At 45.1% G+C, this 24686-nt stretch overlaps 1 protein-coding gene and 1 long non-coding RNA gene across 9 annotated transcripts in view; one reads left to right on the top strand and one right to left on the bottom strand.

Annotated features, from left to right (window-relative positions):
• Positions 1 to 24686, top strand: part of TNC (tenascin C) — a 230083-nt gene that overhangs the window by 154317 nt on the left and 51080 nt on the right. For all 8 annotated transcript variants that reach the window (XM_039506481.1, XM_039506480.1, XM_039506479.1 and 5 more), the window contains exons 3-8: positions 15015 to 15606; positions 17518 to 19017; positions 21035 to 21298; positions 23159 to 23274; positions 23664 to 23820; positions 24394 to 24663. In XM_039506481.1, the coding sequence (XP_039362415.1) occupies positions 15144 to 15606; positions 17518 to 19017; positions 21035 to 21298; positions 23159 to 23274; positions 23664 to 23820; positions 24394 to 24663 (2770 nt within the window). In that variant the 5' untranslated portion in view covers positions 15015 to 15143. The remainder of the gene's footprint in view (positions 1 to 15014; positions 15607 to 17517; positions 19018 to 21034; positions 21299 to 23158; positions 23275 to 23663; positions 23821 to 24393; positions 24664 to 24686) is intronic.
• LOC120386757 lies at positions 219 to 24608 on the bottom strand. The gene is made up of 3 exons (XR_005589906.1): positions 24497 to 24608; positions 21144 to 21252; positions 219 to 349 (listed from the first exon to the last, which is right to left on the bottom strand). It is a non-coding gene; the product is annotated as an uncharacterized LOC120386757 (long non-coding RNA).

The following is a 24686-nucleotide window of genomic DNA, read 5'->3' as shown; positions in this document are numbered from 1 at the left end:
TAGCTGCCAGCAGAGTATTTGAATGGCCCAGGGGCTTTGCAAGTCCCAGCCTCTGGGTATGAAGACCCAGAATTTGCTTGACACTTGAGCATGAGTGAGAGAGGTATGGAGCACCAAGCTCCTCGTCTCGGCTTCATAGATCCTTGACTGTACAAGTGTGTCATTAAGAATAGGGACAAAGGGCTTTTACAGTAATTGAACATACCTCAGTGCTTGGACAGAAACTGCACAATGAAGTGACGTGGCAACATCCCACTGTGTTGCGAGCTGGAGGCATATTTGGTGTAAGCCGGTCTCTGCATAGCAAGGAGCCCAGGAAAACACTGGAAAGCAATGGATCTGCCATCTCCTGTCAATGAAGTAAAACAGACTGAGACACATCATTTATTTCTCTCTAATTATACACAGTTAACAATGCATTCCATGAGAGCTCAAACACAAAGTCATGAGCTAATTCTGAATTATGGAGGCACGTCCGTTAAGGATTATCTCTATTTATCCAGAGCTTAATTAATTGTCTTTAATTCCAGTGGCATGAGAGAGACGTTATTAGAAGCTTGTTCGTTTCTGTGTTTAGGAATGGGGCACAATGCCGATGGCTAAACATAACTGTTACATGATGCCACGTCGGATGCTTCTTAACATAAACATTAAATGCAACGCAACCTGTTGGGTCCGATGCAAATCAAGAGCAGGCTGGAGATTCAAGGATACATCTAGAGCTCTTCTTCTGGGCCTGATCAACTCAATGGAAGTCTTCAATGGATGTTGCATTGGGTGTCTAATGCATGTTCTTGCGATAAAGGACTCTGCAGGTCCGTGCTCTGTCTGTCAACTTTCCTATTGATTTCAGTGATAATGTGAGCCCTAAGAGTGTGAGTTGATAAGTTTACAACAAATCAAGACATGCCTGTGAATTCCTTTTAGGGGGAAAGTGAGTTCCAAAAACCTTAGGGGCTAAAGTGTAGCTTTAAACAACAGTCCTCCATAGGGGGCACTGCAGAGTCACACTACCCCGCTGCCGCTCCAGGAGGATAGGTGTGTGTCTGACTCCAGCAGAGCAGTAGTTGTGCAATTGCTGCTGCGTCCTTTGGAAGGGTGCAACATCCATTCCACTGCATCTGCTGGCTTGTGCAAAGTGGGGCTGGTGGCCATCGTTTCCACCCTCTCTCTCCTCTCCCCGGCTCTGAGGAAGCTAGGGCTGCTCTAGGCATGAGACAAGAATGTTCCTTGTGCTCCCTGAGCACAAGGATTGGGAGTGTGCCCAGCAAGTGTCTCCTCACACGTATCCTCTCTACTCTGTGCTCACCTGGGCAAGAGCAGGCAAGAAAGACCTGAGATTTCATTAGGAAACGTATCTCCCCAAAGTCGGTCCTCTCAGGATCAGAGAAAATTCCTGACGGATGAATCCAGACGGGCCGGAATTCTGCAGTCCATGTCAAAGAGCAAAGGCCATCATAGTTCAGATGGTTTGAACTATGAAGGGGAGACAGTGCTACTGCTTTTGGAGTTTTCATATATAGGCCATGGGTTATCAACATCCAGTCTGGATTCCCTCGTGCTCTGGACGCCACATCACAGCTGCTATCCTTAAGGCTGCAAAGGAGAGGCAAGGATTAATATCCTGCAAACTACAGACTCCATATGGGCCTTTTTTGGTGTTCATGCTGGCAGAATGCTACTCCTCAGTCAGCCAGAGCTGTTGGAAAGGGGAAGGCAACCCCTCTCAGCATCCCCCTCCCTTTGTGGAGTGGATCGGTGCCCCTCCAATACTCTGGCACTGGGGGCGTTGTGGTGGATGCAGAATAGTATTCAACCCAAGATCTCCCACATGGCAGCATGAAGCCCTACCGCTACCCTAATCTCAATTTAATAATGTTAAACACAGATCTGTTGTTTAATTTCCTCCAAGAGTGTCCAGATTCTGGAAGGGCTCCAAAGGAAGCACTCCAGCCTATTCTATAAATAATTACGCAGGCAAGGCTTTAACAAGCGTATCTTATACCCAGCAATCCTAACCACCGTGGTACTCAATTTCAGCACTGAAAGAACTATCAGAGTCTGTATTTTCCAAAGACATCTCATCTGCCCTCTGCACCACTGTTCTTGTCTTCTGTATTAGCTACCTATTTAGATGGCATATCCTGAATGTTTTTAACCCTTTTGTCACTACCTGTAGTCACTCCAAGCCACATTGTTAGTTGTCTTTGTATTACAGTAGCACCTAGTGGCCTCCCAATTAAGATCAAGGTCCGATTGTGCTAGGTGCTGTACATACATAAAGAGACAGTCCCTGACCCAAGCAGCTTCATATGTATTGTGCAGACCGGGAACTGAGCCATGGAGATATCAAAGATTGAACATTTCAAAGGGCCCTAGGGAGTTTGGCAACTGACTCTCATTCATTTTCAATGGGATTTGAGTGCCTAAATCCCTTAAGCTCCTTTGAAAAATCACAGCCTAACTGACTTGCCCAAGGTTATGCCAGAAATTGGAAAGTAACCCAAATTTCCTGAGTCCCAGTTTAGTGCCTTATCCCCAAAACCCAACCTTCCTCTGAATTCATTGAAATTGATGGACTGCTAAGATGTCAGATTGCATTTACCTGGAATGCACATCAGCAGTCATGGAGTCCCAAAGAAGCATGCACTCAAAGCCTTTATGAAATCTATTTATTGCACATTTTCTACTGTCATTTTTTCCCCAACTGTATCTTGGCCAGTTAGCTTTATTTTCTATTTAAGTTGCAAGCAATTGCTCATCAAATCTAATATTTTATAGATTTGAATATGATTTCTGTGCTGTTGATGTTGGAAAAAAACCCATGTCTAATCCACAAACTGCCTCTATTGAAAAAATTCCAAACCGAATGTTTAATTTGGAAACATATGTTCTCTGTCTGGGATCTTGAATGACAAGGGTAAGCCTAGGATGAATTTCTATAGTTGAGAGTACAAACCTCCTAAAAACAGTGGCTTGGAATGCAATAATAGATTCTAGTTTTAGAAATTGCTGTTGTACTACAGCAGATTTGGTCTCTCAGGGGGATCCGGGGGGTGCTTTATCACTCAGAATTTACTACAGTTCCTTTCACATTGTTTACGGATACTGGCTTTAGTTTTTTCTTTCCCTTCATGGTAATGTCACGCTGCTGCCTTTGTAATACAAGACTCTTCTAAATTCAAAATTGTACACAAAGCAATTAATTTAAACGCCTTCCAAAACACCCTTGGCAAAATTTTCTCCGCATGCTGCTTCTCATCCAAGACGGGAGGGCTGGAGGCGAATATTAATCTTAATGGTTTAATTCCAGGATGATACACAGTAGGAGCTGTAAAGCAGAAACTGTACAGCTATTCCCTTGTTGAAATCACAAGAAATTGCTCAAGGGAAAAGGAAAGGGCCGAGACCTATATGAAAAAAAGTGAGTGGTAGAACGAGAACAGGCATAAGTGAGAGGAATGATTTTGCAAAGCCAGTGGCTACCAAATGAGATCAAGTGTAAAAACCCAAGCTGATAAATAGTGGGGCGATTTTTAGCTGCAGAAATAGCAGTGAACTGCTCAACTCCCATAGGAAACCAGTGTTGTGTGCCTAAAGCCTTCTGTGCCTTTTGCCTTAGTAGAGGTGGCTGAATAGAATCCAGTGGTGGAGGGCTGGGAGAGTAAATACAGCCCAGTGCGAGGAAGGACAAATATTATCCACTGCTTGGAGCTGAGGAGCTTAATCCTCAGGTCCAGCTGAGCTGCACTTAGTACAAGACCCCAGGCACTCAATGGGTCAAAAAAGAGTTTGTTTGCTCCTATGATATTGCTACTCTCTGATATGGAGGCTGTTTGGGAGCAATCAACATAAACATCAGGGCCTATTTATAGCGTCCCCCAGCTTCCTTTGTTTATCTTCAGTGCGCTAGCACAGTGTTTCTCAACCTTTTTTATACCAAGGGCAGGGTTGCTGCCTTCCTAAACGGTGTCAGGGAGATCTCTGAGACCGGTGCCGGCCCAGGGAGTGGTTGTTGAGAAACTCTTCCCCCATCGGAGGTCCTCTAAGTCATTTTGGAAAGAACGGGGTTTCCGTAATTTCACCACCACCGTTTATGGTGCATGCATTTTGCACGTATAACCCATCCTTTGCTGCACAAAAATTAATCCCAACTTGAGGGTGCAGATCATTTTCCATTCTGTCCATGGAAAATGGACAAGATCTGGGAGTCGTTAAGGAGGACCTTGGTAAATGTGACCATGTGGGTCGGTAACAGCTGTGCCAACGCGAGATGAAACACAGATGACTGCAGGATATAGCCAAAGCCCTTCATTGTAGACATTTATCCACATCAAACAAAAGCCTCAATTTGTCCTTCAAATAAGAGCTATTTAAGCTGTAAAGGCAGGAACATGAAAATGAGGGTTTAGATCTTGGGCTTGATACTGAGAGGTTCTGAGTGCCGCCTGTAGGAGGCTGAGACCTCAGATGAAAGACAGAAAGGGTGATCTTGTGTTTTAATGTACTGGCGTAAGACTGAAGACACCTGGGTCTATTTCCAGCTTTGTCAGAAACTTGTATTGCCTTGGGTAATTCACTAAGGGTATTTCTTCACTGCCCCGCAGTTTGGAGTTACTACCGGGATGTGAACTGCAGCCTGCATCAAAGTGCTGCACTCTAACTCCTCCATGTGGATGCTGTGGGCACAAACTTAAAGGTCCCTAGTTCACACTAATAGTCCTGTTTGTAGAGGACTATGTCAGTGCAAACTCAGGACATTTAAGTTTGTTCCTGCAGCATCCACACTGGGGAGTCACAGCACAGCTCTTTGGTGCATGCTGCAGTTCACATCCCCAGAGTCCAAACTGCAGGGTAGTGTAGACGTGCCCCAGGCCAGGCCTCTGTGTGCCTCAGTTTTCCATCTTTCAAATGGGAGTAATAACGCTTCCCTTGTCCATTGTGACTGCAAGCTCTTTAGAACAGGGAAGTGTCTCTCCCATGGGGTCTCTGGGCATCATTGAAATATTCTAATAATAACAGGAATTAAGGGCCCACAGAACCTTGCATTTCAGCCCTCCATCCCTTTAGTTAAATGAATGCATTTTCCATCCATTCTTATTTTTTCCCCAACAGCTTTCCTCATGTTCCTGTATCTTTGTCCCATGTTAGTACCTGGGGCAAGCTGAGAGCTATGGTTCTTGGACTTAGCATATCATACTTTTCTGCTTGTGTAACCATGAAGATGCGAGGCCGAGCTTTTCTTGCATCCTGTCTGATGCAGCTGGATCCACTGTGTGCCACTTCATGAAAATCACCTCCTACAGCAATGCTTTTTGACTCCTTACCCCACAAATGGGTCACCACGTCTGAGAGAGTGTTGGCTGATTTGGGGCTTAATCCAAGATGACACTTGATAACATAATGGCACATGACGTGACTTGCCTAAACTGGGAAAATATAATTTCCTTCCAACTGGCTGCTGCCTGCGATTCAATGTGGCAGTGCCTGACGTGGTGTTCTGATAAGCAGAAAACTGGAGGGTGTTCTCTCCCTCTTTTTCATTCCTTATGGATTTCTCTTCAAAGTAAGAACATTTCAGCAAATGTATTTCTTACACTGAATTTCTAGAGATGGATTCAACCTATACATTTGGAGCTGAGTTTTGAGAGCTTCAGATCTGTCCTTTCGCTTCCTGTCCATTAGAAGGAAGGGGGCCATTGAATCTGGATCAGCAATCTTGGATTCTTTGGATCTCGAATTTCTATTCAGGTTTCTCTCTCTTTTCTTTGCAAATAGTGGACCAAATACTTTGTTAGAGTATTTGGTGAGTGCTATAGAAAACCCCAAGAGAGTTACTTGATGATGATGATGTCCACAGAGATAGAACTCAAACTGTTTAGATTCAAAGCATGAGTCTATCTTGCTTGATCTAAAGAACTAGGCCCATCAGGTTGTAGGCAGTGGAAAACCGAACCTTTTTGTGTGGTCCAATTGCTGTATGGAGAACAAAGAACTACCCTGGGTTAAATATAGGTGAAGAACATAAGAACGGCCATACTGGGTCAGACCAAAGGTTCATCTAGCCCAGTATCCTGTTTTCCAACAGTGATCAATGTCAGGTGCTTCAGAGGGAATAAACAGAACAGGTAATCATCAGGTGATCCATTCCCCGTCGCCCATTCCCAGCTTCTGGCAGACAGAGACTAGGGCCACCATCCCTGCCCATCCTGGCTAATAGCCATTGATGGGACCTTGTGATGAGTTGCCCACCTTTAAGGTGCTACCTGATGTACTGGGGTTTCACAGAGCCCCTCCTGCTCTACCAGCCTGGGTTCCCTCTCCCGGTTTTGCTGAATTAGGCTCTCCAGCCTCTTGCAGCGTGCGCGCGCACACACACACACAGGGCTACACCCAGCTGCAGACACAGACTGAAGTCAGCTCTGTGGGTGAGGACTCACCCAGCACTCACAGTCACACCCCTTTGGGGGAATAAACCCAAAATAATACTGTCTTGCACTGTATACAAAGATTTGCACAGCGCAAGCTCATAAAAATTTGCCCTCTCCCTCAATGTGAAGAGAGATATGCACAACTTCTTCCTCCCCCACATTGGAAATTGCACAAACTGAGTTTGATAATAAACAAAACAAATGTATTACCTATAAAAGGCAGATTTTAAGTAATTATAAGGGATAGCAAACAGAAAAAAGCAGATTACAGAGTAAATAAAACAAAACGCACATACTAAGCTTAAGATCTTAAAGAGACTGGTTTCAAGAAGTAATTTCTTACCCTAAATGTTATTTTAGGTAAGTAGCTTAGAGTTCCAGTTATGTTTTTTTTTCGGACCCGTGTCTCAGTCTGGATTCACCCCTGCCTTTCCCTTCAGGTTAGTTCCTTTGTCCAGTCAGGTTCTTTCAGCAGTCCTTATTCTTGGGTAGGCAATGGAGGAGAGTTCCTATTAACCCTCTCCCCTGCCCTTAAAAGGATTTACCTAAGGCGGGAATCCTTTGTTTGATCCCCATCCCCCTACACAGGAAAAGTACGAGCAGTGTCCAAGATGGTATTTTGTATCAGGTGACAGGACCACCTGACCTGGTAGTGTCACAGCTGTGCCCCAGGATGGCTCTGATGAAGGAGAGAGATTAGTATCTTCACAGTTGTATTCATAGAATCATAGAATATCAGGGTTGGAAGGGACCTCAGGAGGTATCTAGTTCAACCCCCTGCTCAAAGCAGGACCAATTCCCAACTAAATCATCCCAGCCAGGGCTTCCTCAGGCCTGACCTTAAAAACTCTAAGGAAGGAGATTCCACCACCTCCCTAGAGAACCCATTCCAGTGCTTCACCACCCTTCTAGTGAAAAAGTTTTTCCTAATATCCAACCTAAACCTCCCCCACTGCAACTTGAGACCATTACTCCTTGTTCTGTATTGTTCCCTCCTAATGGCTCATCAAGGCCGTGATGGCCCATTGTCTCGTGTGTCTCCCCCAAATACACACACAGTTGTAAAATGTATCTTAGTTAAGCCATATTCATATCATAACCATATTTCTATGAAGAATGTGGGGTGTAACGTCACTGACCTACCAATATATAGACAGATAGAACTTTGTGAGTGAGGGAATCACTATTTCTCTCTCTCTCACACTGTTGCTTTCCCTGTTTCCTGTCTGGACTCTGGAGATTCAACCCAGTGTAAGGGTCTTCCATAAGGTAGAAGGACTAATTACTGGATATTCTAAGTAACTCAGCAGCCAGGGATTCCCAGTGAGAACATTGGGAGCTGCTGAGGGCTGAGCTATGTGGAAAACATGACTGCGCACAATTTCACTACATCCTTACGGTCCATAACTCACTAAGACTTTCTGAAGTGGCTTGAGTCATCCTTCCTAAAACCCTTCCCCTTCAGAACAAAGCAGATGGCAGCCAAAGGAAAAGATGCAATGATTTTGCATTGATGTCCCCCCCCCACACACACACACACACCGCGCTTTTGGGAGGCTGCAGCATAGAGGCAGTCAAGGGCTGTTGTAATGAATGATCATTTCAGCTCCCTGGAGTGATTTCATTTAGTCTGTTTTGCACTGAGTTTCTCACTGGGTTCTTGGGCCCTTTGGCAGCTCTGGTGGAAAGAGACAGCATTTTTCTAGGCTCGAACGTACAGCAGCAGTGAGGAGACGTGATTAGCTCAGAACCGTTCACTTGTTGCCCGGCTGCTTCAAAAGCCTCAATCCCCACAGCATCTTACTTTCTTTAAAACGTTTCAATGCCCTCTACTCCCTGGCCTAGCTGTGCTCGAGAAGATGATGCAAGGTCAAGGGCCCTGGCACAGTGGTGGTATTGGCAGATTTCCTTTAGATGGGTTGAGGCTTTTGAAGCTCTTCCTTGTGAAAATCCACCCTGGCAGGCACTTTTCAGTGCTAATCCTTGGGAATGAGGTCACTCGCCCCACATTAGAAAGTGCCTGAGCTTTACCATTTCCTCAAGTCCCCAAAGGGAAAATATCCCAGAGCAGGGCAATTCCTCGTATGAGGCTTCTGTGCCTGTTTGGTGGAAAGAGACAGAGGGACAAGGACACCACAAAACATGGACAGCTGCCCTTTTCGGTGCACCCCAATCCTTGGGGTAAATGGGGGCCAAATTAGCCCCTGGTGCATGTTTGAGAAGCCCTGAGTCCTGATAACCTTCAGAGGGCTGCTGTGCAGTCAGTGGTTAGCAGAGTACAAAGTGCACCATTTTATGCTTCCTGTGCCAGTGGGTGCCACAGAATATGTGTAACCAGCTCTGTGCCAGCTGAGGATCTAGCTGTAGATTTTCACTCTAGATTTTAACAAAACGTGCAAAATATAAAATACGTTGACACTATTTGTTCCCATCCTCTCGGGATGGTGAAAGTGTCAGCATGGGTCTAACTGTGTGTGTGCACATCTGTGAATTTAATTTCCATATTATGACATGTGGCAGGTGTCTAAAGAAATCATCTCAGGTTTTGCCTTCAGTGCAGGTGCTGCAGAGACATTTATTACCACCTGCAGTGCCTCACCACCGCAATCTGCCTTGATTACAACCACACAATGTTGTTGTTTGCATACTTATATCACCATGTGTCCAGACATCATCTGATGGTCCTGCCACTCCTTCTGAATTTACAAAATGAACTGAAAGATATGCTAGAATTATAAGCTAGGACACCATACATTTCTCCTCACACCTGGTAGCTTCCAACAAATTTCTTTTTTGGAAAATATTAATAGATTGTCTTCCCTTAGCAACCACCGGGAGTCAGGACTCCTGGGTTCTGCAATCACTGTAAATATGGTTTTCCATTTTCACTTAAAAAAATAGATTTTCTATGTTAAAAAAAGTGAAAAAACTTCAGCTTTAAACACCCCCAAAAATACGATGCTTTGAAATTCTCAGAGGTAGGGTACTGCTATGTAAAAGAAAAGTGCTATTTTTCTTGGTATTATGGAGAGTCCATCTCCTTTCCATCGTATATTATTATTATTATTATTTTATTTATTATTCATTGATGGTGATCAATATTTGATGGAGTGTTTCTTTAGGAATTTTCCCCATTTCTTTTCTCATAATCATCAAATGTCCGCAAGTCATTCTTTCATGGGATGTGTACTTATTTCCTTCTGAACCCTATCAATAGCCATTCTGAGTCAGCCAGAAGGGTTAGTTTGAAACTGAGGCAGGCTTCTTCATCCTCCACCAGAGGTTAACTCTGCTGCCTTTGCAGTGCTTCATTGCCTCAGCTGGTCCAGTGGCATGTTAATAGCTGCTTTAGCGTTCCCTCTGCCTAAGTTAAAAACCAGGACTCTGGCCATGGCCTCTGCTCTGTATTCTGAATGCCTGGCTGCAATTCACTTAATTCCTTAAGCATATGTCCAAGGCTCTAACAGTGTGATGTTGAGGCTACAGCTTAGGCTGTTGTAACTTCTGGGTCCGGTTACTGTAGCACTTAATCTTATGCCTTCCTTGAAAAACAAAACGGTCTGCAGTGACTCTCTACCATCTTCTGTACAATGTTGCTGCCACGGCAACTCTATTGTTAAATCTTTATGCAATATCTTCAGCCCACCAGTAGAGAGCCTCTGAAATAGAGGATTGTGTTTTAACAACTCCTGCATCCTCAATCCTGGTGGCTTAGTTGCCGGTCATGGACATTAGGAGTAACATTTTCCAAAGCTCCTTCGGCTTAGGAATTTAAGTCAATGAGAATTAGTCTTTAAGTCACTTAGGTGCTTTTGGAAATTTGACCCCAGGCCAGGAAAATCTGACTCAGTATGAAGTAAAGAGAATGGCTTTGATCAGTCAAGCAGTGTTGTCAGCGTCACAAGCAATGGGCTGGATTGAGCACTGAAGTCAGTGGAGTAACATAGTGTCAGAGGAGAATCAGGCCCAGTGTGTGTTTATCTGACATTAATCTTTGACTCAAGCTGGGTGCTATAAGCTGGTGCCTGTTTGTCAAGCTATTCCAAGATCTCTAAACTGGTATATCCATCCTAACCAGAGGCTGAAATACTGGCTCGGGTTTATTCATACCTAACCCTAAAGAGCACGTCTCTAAGAAGATGGTCTGGTTAGAAAATATTCTGCCTTTTATTTCCTATGCCATAATTTTTTCTTCCCTTTCCCCCTTCCCCACCAATTGCTTTAGGCCCAAATCCTGGTCCTTACACATCACATTTGTTCCCTGCAGAAACCCTCAGTTGCATCAACGCATTTTGTATCGTGGTGGCTATTTTTCATGATTCTACTATATGTTAGCTGGATGAAGTCTGCAGCAAAGTACATGGACTAGTGAAGAATGGGAAGAAAGGGAAAAGAAAAATAACCCTGCAGTCCAGATGGGATTATTTTCCCAATCAGAAACAAAATGTTTGTCCTATTTCATTACATGTTAGCTAAGAAGCCTAATTATTGTCTTTAATAAAGAAACATGTAAAAATGCAAACTGCAATCCTGGTTGGTTTTTTTTTTTTTTCCAGTTGTACTGTGTCTATAGCTAAGATAACTAGTGACAAAAATAATACACTTAGAATATTTCTGACAGGTGGTTCTGCTAGAGGTTATCGATCAAAGGCTTGATTGCCAACCTGTACTCATAAGATTCAAAGTATGGCTACACTGCAGTCACACCTTGTGTAGCTCGTGTAGACCTACCTAAGTAGAGACAGTAAGTGGAGACAGAAAGACAGATGAGGGAGCATAAAGAAACAGTGGGATCAACCCACCAGTTACCTAATCATTGTCGAGTTTGTTTGTTTGTTTGTTTTTTGTCGGCATTAGAGCAGGATTGAGCACTTAGTGAATAAGGGCTGTTGCATCTGGACCCTCTTTTGCCAACTCTTGCAAGCTTTATAACCTGCTGTACATTCAAATATCTCAATCCTTGAGGTCTGTGGGAGAATATTTAAGAGATATCTACACTGGATTATATGCCTGTAACCTTTGGATGCTGACTTGCATAGCAACAAGAAACATCACAGAGCGGGGATTGATGGAGGCAAACAAAGACCAAATGCTGCAGGTTGCCATGGCTTTACATCTCTCCCTTTTTAAACGTCTGCTCATGGGTGGTCACTAATGGCCCGTACTGTTGGGTAAACATGCTTGAAGGATGGGAGTTGCAGGGAGGAGTGTTGCCTTTGTTGTTTCAGCCAAAAAATAGATAATTTATGAAGTAGTGTATGGAAGTTGTCTGGTAGATTAGGAAAGATCTCAGATCCAAGTGGGGAACTCAGCTCCCCGAGCCTGATCCTTGTCAGATCAGACAAGAAACACCTGATCTGAATCAGCCGGGATACACTGGAATCCTGCGCTCTGTTTCAAAGCACAGCAACCACAACTCAGGCAGAGTGAAGTGCTTCTTCCAGACCACCCCCGAAGAATATCAAAAAGATGTCGGTAGGGATGAATTCTTCCAGTGTCATCCTCCAGCAGGGAGGCTTAATTGATTGGGTCAGATACACCTCTAATAAATTTATATATGATCTTGTGACTCTTCAACGGTGGAGTGACAGTGGCCCACTAAGGAAACAGGTTTTACAGTTTCCAGCCACATTCCAAAGACACAGTTAATACTGTCACAGAGCCATATCCCTTGGGCATTGGTCTGAATCCATATTCTTTTAGGCTGGGATTTTGCAAGAGGCCTAAGGGATTTAGGTGCTCAAACCTTTTGAAATCTGTTAGGAGCTGGATGTCTCACTTTCCTGATGTCTTCTGACTAATCTTAAGCTTGCTAGAATTAGGATGACATTATAGGAGTATAATATTGACTGGTGACTATTGTTTACTAGTTTGGAACATGCATGGGAGCAAGTAGAGGAACATAAGGAACTGGGTTATTTTCTGTGATTAGGGGCCTGTTATATTAGTTTGAGGCCTTGTGGGAGTAGTTATACTAAAGGCTGGATTTTAGCTCTAATCACTGCAAGTTTAATAACCCAGTTACTTATGTCCACCTACTTCCCCTACGCATGTTCCAAACTAATGACCAATATACACAGGTCAATATTATATCCCTATAATGTCATCTTCATTCTAGTGAGCTGAAGGTTAGTCAGAAGACATCAGGAAAGGTTGTAGATCAACATGCCTAAGTCCACTTTCTATATCCCAGCCTTCACTCTGTTGTTGATCCTTTCACCAGCCAGTTCCTAAATGTAGCTAGGTTTTTGTCCGTCAGTATTCTGTTGTCAATGTGGACAGTAATTTTGCTTATACACTGTGCAGACATGGCTAACATCTGACATAGACTTCTCCCAAGAAGCACTAAACACCTACAGATAGCTTGTGAGACAATCAAGGTCTTGAAGTAAAATACATAGCGTACCTGGGATCTCAGCTTCATCGTTTGTAAGACACTTTGAGATCCTCAAGTGTAAGTCAGGAAAGGGCTTAAGCACCTACTTAAATCCTGACTTCACTGGAATTCAAGTACGGGCATGAAGTAAGCCTGTCTTTAAGTACTATCCTTAATAGGGATACTTGCATGACTAAGAGCCCCATTTACGGATGGGCCTAGGTCACAAATTGAGATGCAGATCTCATCTGAACTTCACCAACCATTGGGAGTGTCTGGCTCAGGACCACCTCTATTATTATTTACTTGGTGACTTTTTCCAGCACAGAAGCTGGGTTCAAACACTTTTGAATAAACAGGGAAAGTGCTGGAGAATGATAGACAGAGAATGAGATGTGGTTGCACCTCGTGTGGTTCTGATTTATTTCCTAATTAAAAAAGATATAAAACACACTCTTTGGGAGCTCTGCTTTGTCTATGCAAAAAATGGACCTGGATTAAGGGGGCTGGGATGTTCTTGTCCTCCTGTTATAAAAGTGGCTGGAATTGCATGGGGGAAACAAAATTGGTATCTACACTTTATGGGAGGCAAAGGGCCATGAAAGCTGATTACCCAGCTGATATCTATTGCCATCAGAACCTTGGGTATCAGAGTCTTTATTGCTGTTTGGGCAGTTACCAGCACAAAGAAAAAAAGGCCACATCCAGTCACGGGCCAACCACTGATCTATCCATTTAACAAAACTTTTATGGGAATAGAAAGCAACACAAAAATTAAGGTATTTATTAGGGAGTGATTGTGTAGCCTGCTTTGTAGGCTCTTTGAATATGTTGGCCTGACAGAAGTAGGGCTAATTCTGAATGGAAGAAGATTGCAGGGCAGTTATTTTTTTATCTGCTCTCCAGTTCAGCCCACATGAAATTCGGGGGGCGCGGGGTGAGATGTGAATTAAAAAAGAATGACATGCAGGAAGGGCTGTTCTAGTCCAGCCAGGTGGCCGTGGCTAAAAGTAGGTACTTTATGGATAGCTGATGAAAGATCAAACATTGGAAAATGGTGCCTGGTGAAAGGAGTCACCTGTTGCTGAAAAGACCTGTTCACACCTGTGTCATTGTGAAGCTTTCGCTTTCTCTTGAAGGGCTCAGGTGTATCAAAGGGGTTTTGTTTTCTTTCTTTCTTTCTTTTCTTCTTCCCATTACCATCCTTACTCCCCAGCACACCTGTCTGGTGTCCTACCCTTCTGAAAGATGGATGTAGCTCAACACAGTGCAATATACCTGCTACACTTGACCTAATATCTGTTTCTCCCAGTACATACGATGGGTTCAATCCTTAGCAAATGTAAACCAGTGTGGCTGTGAAGAAGATATCAAAGTCCATAAGCTTGACTCTTCTTCTGAGTACACATTTACTTCACTGCCATAAGCAAATTCCTTTGGGGGGGGGGTCTATATAAGACACACAATACGTCTTGACATTGATCCCCTTTCCACCCCCCGCTCCCCAAGTCAGTTGTAAATAAAGGGAAATGGTTGAAATTGGCTTAGTGGCTGTGACATGCTGGATAACACGTGATTTAGGTCTCCAGTGGCCTGATGCTTTTTAGGCTGAGACCACTTGGTGGCTGGGTGAGAGGAGGGAGGGATTGTTAGTTTCTTACTAGAATGACATCAAAATATAGAATTTCCATTTGTTTTTTAAAGGAAATCATCTTGATTTTTGTGTTTTGACTAGTTCTGCTTCTTACCCTTTTAAAAACCGAGTATCCTTCAGTAATAGCCCCCAAACTTACTGCTCACAATACTCCTTTCAGGGGGCCAGATTCTTACCTCAGCTGCACATGCACAGTGCCCATTGTCGGCAATGGAATTTACACGTGTGCACCGGCGGGTAGAATTTTTGTCTAGTATGGGACTCAGCAGTTTTGGGTTCCATTCTTGGCCTGTGAATCACTTAAACTCTCTGTGTCTCAGCATGGTCACTTGTAAAATGGGGACTCATTCGCAAGTGCACCGGGGTCTTGGATGGAAGGGGATGGATTGTGGTGGTGTTTAAATGCAAGCTCAGTGACTTGAAGCTGACTGGCTCTCGATGTCAGCAGTGGTGCTCCTGAACTCTTTGAGGCCACCGCACTTTCGGTATCGTGGATCTTTAAGTGGGAGGTCCAGCGGTAACTCATTCTGGGCAACTTTCATTGTTGTTATAGGGTGAAAGTACATCAGGAAGAGAAGAGAAATCCTTTTTCGTTTGAGCTGGCTCTCCAAATTCTTCTCCGACTGTGAAAGCAAAACGGCATTGAGGAACCAACAGTGTCCCAAAAGAGCCGAATATCACCATGGGGCTTCCCATGCAGGTTTTGACCTGTGCCATCATAGCTTTGCTATACCAGCATGTCAACGGTGGGCTCATCAAGAGAATTATCCGGCAGAAGCGGGAGACTGGGTTAAACGTGACCTTGCCAGAGGATAACCAGTCTGTGGTCTTTAACCACGTCTACAACATTAACGTACCCATGGGCTCCCTCTGCTCCGTGGACTTGGACTCAGCTAATGAGGACACAGACTTGAAGTCCCAGGTTGAGCCAAGCAAGACCTACCAGGAGCACACGGTGAATGAGGGGAACCAGATTGTCTTCACACACCGCATCAACATCCCCCGCCGGGCTTGTGGCTGTGCGGCTGCTCCTGACATCAAGGATCTGCTGAGCAGACTGGAGGAGCTGGAGGGGCTGGTATCCTCTCTACGAGAGCAGTGCTCCAGCAGCGCTGGCTGCTGCCCCAGCAGCCTAACAGCAGAAGGTAAGACGGATGGGAGAAGCTGCTGCATAGCCGGGTCTGGGTCTTGGCTGCAAATACATAATAGTGCTTGTTGAAAAACAGGGGAAAATGAACCCCATCAATTCTGAAGTGCCATCAAAATTGGAAATATTTTTGACTAGCTTGTGAAATGTTAAGATACATTTGCAAGACTTGGATTATCCACAGGCCATAGCCAGACAACTGTTGTTCATGAGTCCCTTTGGGGCTTAGGCTGCAGATAGGTAGCCACGTGCCTAGAGGGAGGTGGCAGCATGTGAGGCCGGGGGCTGAAACGTGGCCACCTTGGGAGCTCTTATCCTGAAAACGTAGGTGTCTGGAATAAGGTTCGGTGGGAGTTTTGTGGATCACAGCGCAGCCAAAACTGGGGCTTAGGTGCCAAAGTACCTTTGTGCATCTGGGCTTTCAACACAGCTCTGCTTTAGAACAGCAGCTGAAAATCAGGCCCTATATTATTATGATTATCATTTTGCAATGATGGAAAGTATTATCCACTGGCCTGGCTGGAAATCCATCAACAGGTCATGCCTTGCAACTTCAAAGTGCTGCCCAGACTCAAATTCCTCTTCCCTGCCTCCCCACTCCACCTTATCCCCATGTTACAGATGGGGTAAATGAGGCACCGAGACTTTATATTCACAAGGCAGCACAGCCAGGGGTCCCCATTCTTGGCTGGCCATTAGGGATGACTGTAATAAACATGATTAATAATAAATAATACATTGCCAGAGCCAAGATTGAAACTCAGGAATTCCTGGCTCCCAGTCCCATGCTTAGTCCACTAGAATAGGGTGTCGATATAGCAATGAAAATGGAAGCTCTCTTCATTCTTGCTTCCAACTGTTCTCTAGTAAAGGCCAATGAAAATACAGCTCACAATAGACTATAGGCCAGGGTCAAGGGGAACAAATGGATGCAAGAAAGTTTTTATTTTATTGATGTTAAGAGGATGGGTCACACAGAAGAGCAAAGACAGACAGTTAAAGTAGAACCTTGACCTCCAGCCATTCTAAAGATTCTTATTTATGCACACTACATCATCATCATATACGGTATCCTACTTTGGGGTCAGCGTATGGTGTATAATGGGAGTGTCAGGAAAATTCCATCAGACATTGCGTCTGGGTCTTTGGGAAGGGCAGACAAAACCAATGAAAGGGACAGACCTGCTAATCCACAAAATGTGGTAATTGCAGCAGCTCTTCCCTGTTGTTAGTGTGAATTAAAGAGTTGTCAGTGAATTCAAATTTACAAGGGAAACAGGGATGTATTTTGGCTCTTGAAGAGACCTGATCTTCAGAAAATGCTGAGCAACCACACTGAAAAGCAAGCCCCATTCAGGTGTCTTCAGTTGGGGGCCCAAAATCTGAAGCTCCTGTCATCACTGGTTATTATAGAAATTTTAGTCTTTTTTAAAATGTTCTTACCATTATCATATTTCTGCTCTTGTTGGGTTTGGTCGGGGCTGTCAGGGCAGCGGAATGAAGTGTGAGAAGCCATTTTCAGAGTATACGTGGCACAACCCAAACCTGAAGTGTGTAATCTTACAAAAAACTTTTGGATATTTATCCAAGCCAAATTTTTTGAGATTCACCCAACCCTTAATCACTAGGTGATATTTGTGTGAGCAGGCCACGAATCCAGGCTCACTAGCCACATTGGCACCATCCCACTTCAAACACCATTAACATTTTTTAAAGAGAAGAGGTAACAGTTGTCCCTGGGTTCAGTGGATGATGACCTCTGCCATTTTATACAAGATTATAAAATTTCGTAACCCTGACCCATCCCGTATAAGTGGTACCAGCGTGCTCTTAGTAGCAATCTTGTGTGCCTAACTTCTGTGACACACAACTCTTTAGGTATAATGAGTTTTCTGATTCACTGATACAGGTCAAGTGGACACCACGCCCTATTGCAGCGGACGAGGGAACTACAGCGGTGAGCACTGTGGTTGCATTTGTGAACCTGGCTGGAAAGGCCCCAACTGCTCAGAACCAGAATGCCTGAACAATTGCAACAACAAAGGCCGTTGTGTCAATGGCAAATGTATCTGTGATGAGGGCTTCACTGGGGAGGACTGCAGCCAGCTCACCTGCCCCAATGACTGCAGTGACCAAGGCAAATGCATCAATGGTGTCTGTTTATGCTTCGAGGAGTACACCGGGGAGGACTGCAGTGAAGAGCGTTGCCCGGTGGCATGCAGCGAGCATGGAAAGTGTGTGAACGGGCAGTGTGTGTGCGACGAAGGCTTCACTGGCGAGGACTGCAGTGAGCCGCTCTGCCTGAACAACTGCAATAACCGTGGGCGCTGCGTGGAGAAAGAGTGTGTGTGCAACGAAGGCTACACGGGTGAAGACTGTGGTGAGCTTATCTGCCCCAATGACTGCTACGACCGTGGCCGCTGTGTCAACGGGACCTGCTACTGTGAAGAGGGCTTCACCGGGGAAGACTGCGGGGAGCTGACCTGCCCCAACAACTGCAACAACAATGGCCGCTGCAATAATGGGCTCTGCATCTGTAATGAGGGCTTTGTGGGCGACGACTGTAGCGAGCGGCGGTGCCCCAAGGACTGCAACAAGCGGGGGCGCTGCGTCAATGGGAAGTGCGTGTGCAACGAGGGCTTTGCTGGTGCCGTCTGTGGCCAAGTGAAGTGCCCCAAAGATTGTAACAAGCAGGGCCGCTGCGTCAACGGGCAGTGTGTGTGCCAGGAGGGCTTCATGGGCGAAGACTGCAGTGAGTTGCGGTGTCCTGGCGACTGTAGCAACCGGGGCCGCTGCGTCAACGGGCGGTGCGAGTGTGACGAGGGCTTCATGGGAGAGGACTGCAGCCAGCTGAAGTGCCCCAATGATTGTCACAACCGTGGGCGTTGCGTCAACAGGCAGTGCGTGTGCAACGAGGGCTTCATCGGCGAGGACTGTGGGGAGCTGAGGTGCCTCAATGACTGTAACAACCGGGGGCGCTGCGTCAACGGGCAGTGTGTGTGTGAAGAGGGCTTTGTGGGCGAGGACTGCGGAGAGCTGAGGTGCCCCAACAACTGTAATGAGCACGGGCGCTGCATCAATGGGCAGTGCGTGTGCGACGAGGGGTACATGGGGGAGGACTGTGCTGAGCTGAGGTGCCCCAATGACTGCAACAACCGGGGGCTCTGTGTCAACGGGCTGTGCGAGTGTGACAATGGGTTCACGGAGATGGACTGTAGCCAACAGCGGTGCCCCAGTGACTGCAACAACCAGGGTCGCTGCATCAACGGACAGTGCCTGTGTGAAGAGGGCTTTGGAGGAGTGGACTGCAGTGAGCAATCCTGCCCCAACAACTGCAACGACATGGGCCGCTGCGTTGATGGGCAATGCATTTGTGATGATGGATACGAAGGGGGTGACTGCTCCAATGGTAGGTTTTAATGTCGGTCTGAGCCAGCCAACCACCCTTAAATTACCCTCTGTTTATCCATCAGCCAATGGAGATTTAAGGTTTTGTTTTAATAAAGCTGGGGTCTGATTTGGATCTTGTTTATGATGGTGTAAACCAGGAACGACCCCAGTGAAGTCAGTGGGGTTAAGGCAGCGTTTGGTCAAGGTGAGTGAGACCAGAATTCTTGTCATCTCTACTGTTCTTGGGTCTAATAGTTACCACTCGATGGCCAAGAGGCTGGCAAGGCTAACACTATAGCTATGTGTCTCACCTGGTATAAATCTGTACAATTCCCATGGACTTCAGTGGATATGCAAAAAGAACAGGAGGACTTGTGGCACCTTAGAGACTAACAAATTTATCTGAGCATAAGCTCTCGTGGGCTACAGCCCACTTCATCGGATGCATAGAATGGAACATATAGTAAGAAATATACATACATACAGAGAACATGAAAAGGTGGAAGTAGCCATACCAACTGAGGCTAATTAATTAAGATGAGGTATTATCCGCAGGAGGAAAAAAAAAACATTTGTAGTGATAATCAAGATGGCCCATAAGAAGGTGTAAGGATACTTAACATGGGGAAATAGATTCAATATGTGTAATGACCCAGCCACTCCCAGTCTCTATTCATTTCCCCATGTTAAATATCCTCACACCTTCTTGTCAACGGTCTAAAATGGGCCATCTTGATTATCACTACAATTTTTTTTTCTCCAGCAGATAATACCTCATCTTAATTATTTAGCCTCTTAGAGTTGGTATGGCTACTTCCACCTTTTCATGTTCTCTGTATGTATATATATTTCTTACTATATGTTCCAGTCTATGCATCCGATGAAGTGGGCTGTAGCCCACGAAAGCTTATGCTCAAATAAATTTGTTAGTCTCTAAGGTGCCATAAGTTCTCCTGTTCTTTTTGCTACTCTGAAACCAGTGGCTATGCAGTGATTTACAAGTAGCTGACAATATGGCCTCCTGCACTTTTACTTTCCCATGACACTTCTTCTGTTGTGTTCTTCTGTACTGGTTGTATCTAAAATACATCTGCTCAGCCGTGGGGAAGGTAAAGAGTCCTAGAACTAGGGAGTCAGCTGGATTTGCCTAGGGAAGTAGCTTTTTAAAGTGTAGAGTGAGCTTTGACAAGAAAATAAGACTTACGGCCCTCCAGGCATACTGGAGTGTAGGCTAAAGACTTCACAGGATGACAGTCTGAATTCTGTATATTTCTGATGGCCAGGTTGCAGATTAAAGATGCGTTTTCTATGTATGACCCCTCCTGTTCATACTGAACTGGGAAGTGGGGGTTTGCATCTGCAGCATAGCAACTCTATCAGGTGTACAGAACAGAGTGCATGCCTCGCTGTGGCACCATGCAAGGAGAGACCAAGGAGCTCAGCTGGTTGACTGCTCCTTGGGAGTAAATCAACCTGTGGAATGGGCAGTCTTGGCTCCCATCTCCCCTCTGACTTGCTGGTCAGCAAAGATGAGTCAGCACTGGGATTTTTGTCATTTGCTGTTAGCACAAACCATAGCCCTTAAGACAATGTGCAGTCACTCCTATAGGAGTTGTAACTCTTGGGCTACAAAACCCTGCTGTGTTTCTTTTGCTGTCCCTATGGTGACATTTCCAATTCTTTATCTCCTCCAGTTTCCTCCCAGCAGAAAAATCCTGAGTCACATTTTGATCTCCCACCCATGAAAATCTGGAATAATCCCACTGAAATTGTTGGAGTAATTCCAGATAGCTGGCCTCTCCCAAGCTGACAGTAGGATTTGAACTCAGGATCTTCAGCAGTAAACTCATGGACTATTAGCACTTGAGATAAATCATGAAGTCCCCTAACAGGCACCTCTGGTGGCCTTATAAACCTCTGTGCATCAGCCATTAGAGGAGGGCGTGTAGTACTATGAAGAGTGGTTGCATACAGGTATAAGGGCAGAAATTGGCCCACTGTCTTAATGTCTCCATTGATTTTTTCCCCCCCGGCAGTGTCCCCTCCAAGTGACTTGACAGTGACAGACGTGACGGATAAGACTGTCAATCTGGAATGGAAGAATGAGAATCTAGTCAATGAGTATCTCATTACCTATGTCCCTACCAGTGTTGGTGGCCTAGAACTGCAGTTCAGGGTGCCTGGAAACGAGACATCTGCTACCATCCGTGAACTGGAGCCTGGCGTGGAATACTTTATCCGTGTGTTTGCCATCCTAAAGAACAAGAAGAGTATTCCAATCAGTGCCAGGGTGGCAACCTGTGAGTTTAAAATAAACACAAATCTCTATATTTGACCATCTCTCTGCTCCATAATACGCATTTACTTGTCTCTTTTCTTTCTTTGGGACTTTTCTTTTTTATTGTTCTTTCTCTGTTGTATTCCTCTTAAAGTCTGGACCAAGCCAGAGTCTCCTCAGTTTTCTTTTCCAATCTCTTCTTGCAATGGTATGCCTTCAGAACGATAGGATTACAGTACTGGAGCTTTCCTGCTCTGCATGAGGCCTTCCATTGAATATCACTGGGTTCCTGTAAACCAAAACGCTGTCTTCTGTCATGACAGGCTACAGTTTAAGGCTTTGGGACTCCGCCTGTAAAATTGTTTTCTTGCATTCATGTAAAAGCATTTGGCTCAATACTATTGTGATCGGATTTTCAATGCTTCCAAGTACAAATCACTTTCATTGCACATCTATCTCACCTTTCATTATAACATCTCAATGTCTTTCACTACTACAAGGTTCAGCCTCTTGTAAGGCATGCCATACTGTACTATTCTAAACCAATGGCCCTTTAGCCCTATAACAACACTGTTATAAGCTGCTGCTGTAGAATATTATTCTTTATTTTTAAGAGTAACGTGCACAATCAAAGCCAGATTAAATAAGTGCAGTCACTCTTAGTTATCCTCATGTTTCAATCTTGCCACCGAAACATGGTCATCTATTTCCAGTTGGCCCTCTTGAGAAAGCAGAGGCATTGTGGGTATATATAATATATTTGATGATTTACTGCATGAACGTGCTAATTACTGTGCTTGGAAAGGTTCTAAGGAAGGGAACGACCACCTGTAAGCAGGGCCTCCCAGAGGATTCAGGGGGCCTGGGGTCTTGGGCGGCAGGGGGTCCTTCCGCTCCAGGACCCGCCGCCGAATTGCCTCGAAGACCCACAGCGGGGACCCCCAGCCGCCGAATTACCGCCGAAGACCCGGCACTTCGGCGGCGGGTCCTGTTTCGGTGGTAATTCGGCGGCGGGGGGTCCTTCCAAAGAAGCTCCAGGGGTCCGGGCCCTGCAAGAGTTTTCCAGGGCCCCCAAAGCGAGTGAAAGATCCTTCTCGTGGGGGCCACTGCAGGGCCCGGGGCCTGGGGCAAATTGCCCCACTTATCCCCGCCCTGCCCCGGGCGGCCCTGCCTGTAAGTAGAAGGGGCTAAAGTCTGATCCTCTGCATTAACATGTATTGCTGCAGTGTACCACAGAACTGCTAAATTGGCAAGTACATGGCTATGCATGTCTCTTAAAAGGCATCAACATATGTGTGGCTGTGGCGGACATTTTCTTTTGCGGGGGGTCTGGAAATCAAGGATGATTAAAAAGTGCTAAAAAAGAAAAATGTAGGGATGTTGGAATATGAATCCCCCTTCTTTGCAAAAGGCAAGGAAGATTCTTGACGGCATTTTTAGTCTTGCTATAGCTTTACATAACGGCGGCTGGAGAGGTGGGAGAGAGGAGTCAGGATGGTGGATAGATTTTCCTGTAGTTTGGTGGGTACCAAATGAACTCTGGCATCTTTGGGGACAGAAAAAAAGTCGTCCATCTGTCTACAGAACCCACCTTTAATATCTGTCCACCATGTATTTGTTCATTGTACTAATTGCCTATCTATCTATCTATCTATCTATCTATCTATCTATCTATCTATCTATCTATCTATCTATCTATCTATCTATCTATCTAATCCAGTTTTTTCTATAGCACCCATCACTGTACTATTTAAGCATTTTGCAGTATCTCAAAACATCCCCAGTGATTTTCACCATGGTACTTGTTTGTGAATACCTAGTTCTCTGATCTGTGGGGACACTATGACCCATGCAGCTACCCTCTTGCTGTTTCTCCTCATAGATCTGCCTGCTCCTGAAGGCCTGAAATTCAAATCCATCAAGGAGACATCTGTGCAGGTGGAGTGGGATCCTCTGAACATTTCATTTGATGGCTGGGAGCTCGTCTTCCGAAATATGGTAAGGAAAAAGCTCATCCTGTGACACCTCCATGTACAAGTGCAGGGTGTTGGGCTCCTTTTATGCTGCATTCGAACTAGAGCTGGCCAGAGAATGCCCATTTTATTTCACAATAACTTCTGAGGGTTTTAAAATTTGTTTTTGTTCCTCATTGGAATGAAAACCAAACTTTTCCCATGTTTTCCCAAAATGGAATTGTTCCAAAAGGTTTGTTTTGGATTCGATGTGGTCTCTCTGGAAATGACTGGAGAGACCCTTCGTGGACCTCAGAAACCTTCCCATCAAAAACTTCATTAAAATCAATTTGTCTTCAGGAAATGTTAGAGTTTGGAGGAATAAAAAACAGTTAGTCCAACTTTAATTTTAACCAAGTGCCTTGTGCGTTACAGAAAAAGGAAGATAATGGGGACATAACCAACAGTTTGAAGAGACCAGACACATCATATATGCAGCCAGGTCTGGCCCCAGGACAACAGTATAACGTATCCCTGCATGTAGTGAAAAACAAAACCAGAGGACCTGGGCTGTTTAGAGTGTTTACCACAAGTAAGTACTAATCTGTTATTTGTTGTATTCTGTGGAGATGCTAAACAGGAGGCAAACCAAGCCACACTTTCAAAAGTTTCCCCTTTTGAAAACACATAGCCGGGAAGAGCTGAAGTAGCTGACACAAGGAATGCCTGGGTTACCTGTCTGGGGAGGAAAGGCATGTTTCTTCTAGCTGGCAGTGGGCCAGCACACACTTTATTCCTGTTCAGAGAGTGCAACAAAGTGAAACAGACTCCACATCCTTAACACACCACATGGAAACTACTTGGCACCATCAGGATTCCTGGTGCAGCTGGAGAACCTGCTTGGACTTCTGCTTAGACTTGCTGTGCCAGTGCAGGACTGGCTCAGTATACGTCCTTTTCCTTCCTGCGTAACCCAACACTTTCCATCTGCATCGGTAGAACATTACGGGCCATAAGTAAGTCGACATGAAAATGAGTTTCAGCTAATAGGAGCCACTCATTTTAACGTTGCTTTGATTCAACTACTAAGGGTCAATATCCAGCCTGTGTTTGATCTCTCTATGATGGGATCAGAAAATTCATGTTTTTCCTCTTTCCATAACAGAGCTTGATGGCCCAAGCCAGATTGAGGCAAGAGATGTGACAGACACCACAGCTTTAATCACATGGTTCAAACCTTTGGCTGAAATTGATGACATGGAGCTCACCTATGGACCCAAGGATGTTCCTGGGGACAGGACGACCATCGACCTCTCTGAGGATGAAAGCCAGTACTCAATTGGGAATCTGAAGCCACACACAGAGTATGAGGTGACGCTGATCTCTCGGCGCGGAGACATGGCCAGCGACCCTGTGAAGGAAATCTTTGTCACAGGTAAAGAGCTTGTTCGGAGATGG

The sequence above is a fragment of the Mauremys reevesii genome, linkage group 19 (genome assembly GCF_016161935.1).
Source record: "Mauremys reevesii isolate NIE-2019 linkage group 19, ASM1616193v1, whole genome shotgun sequence".
NCBI classification, from domain to species: domain Eukaryota; kingdom Metazoa; phylum Chordata; order Testudines; family Geoemydidae; genus Mauremys; species Mauremys reevesii.
Note: the sequence above shows the minus strand (reverse complement) of the source record. Positions and strands in the feature narration are given on the sequence as shown.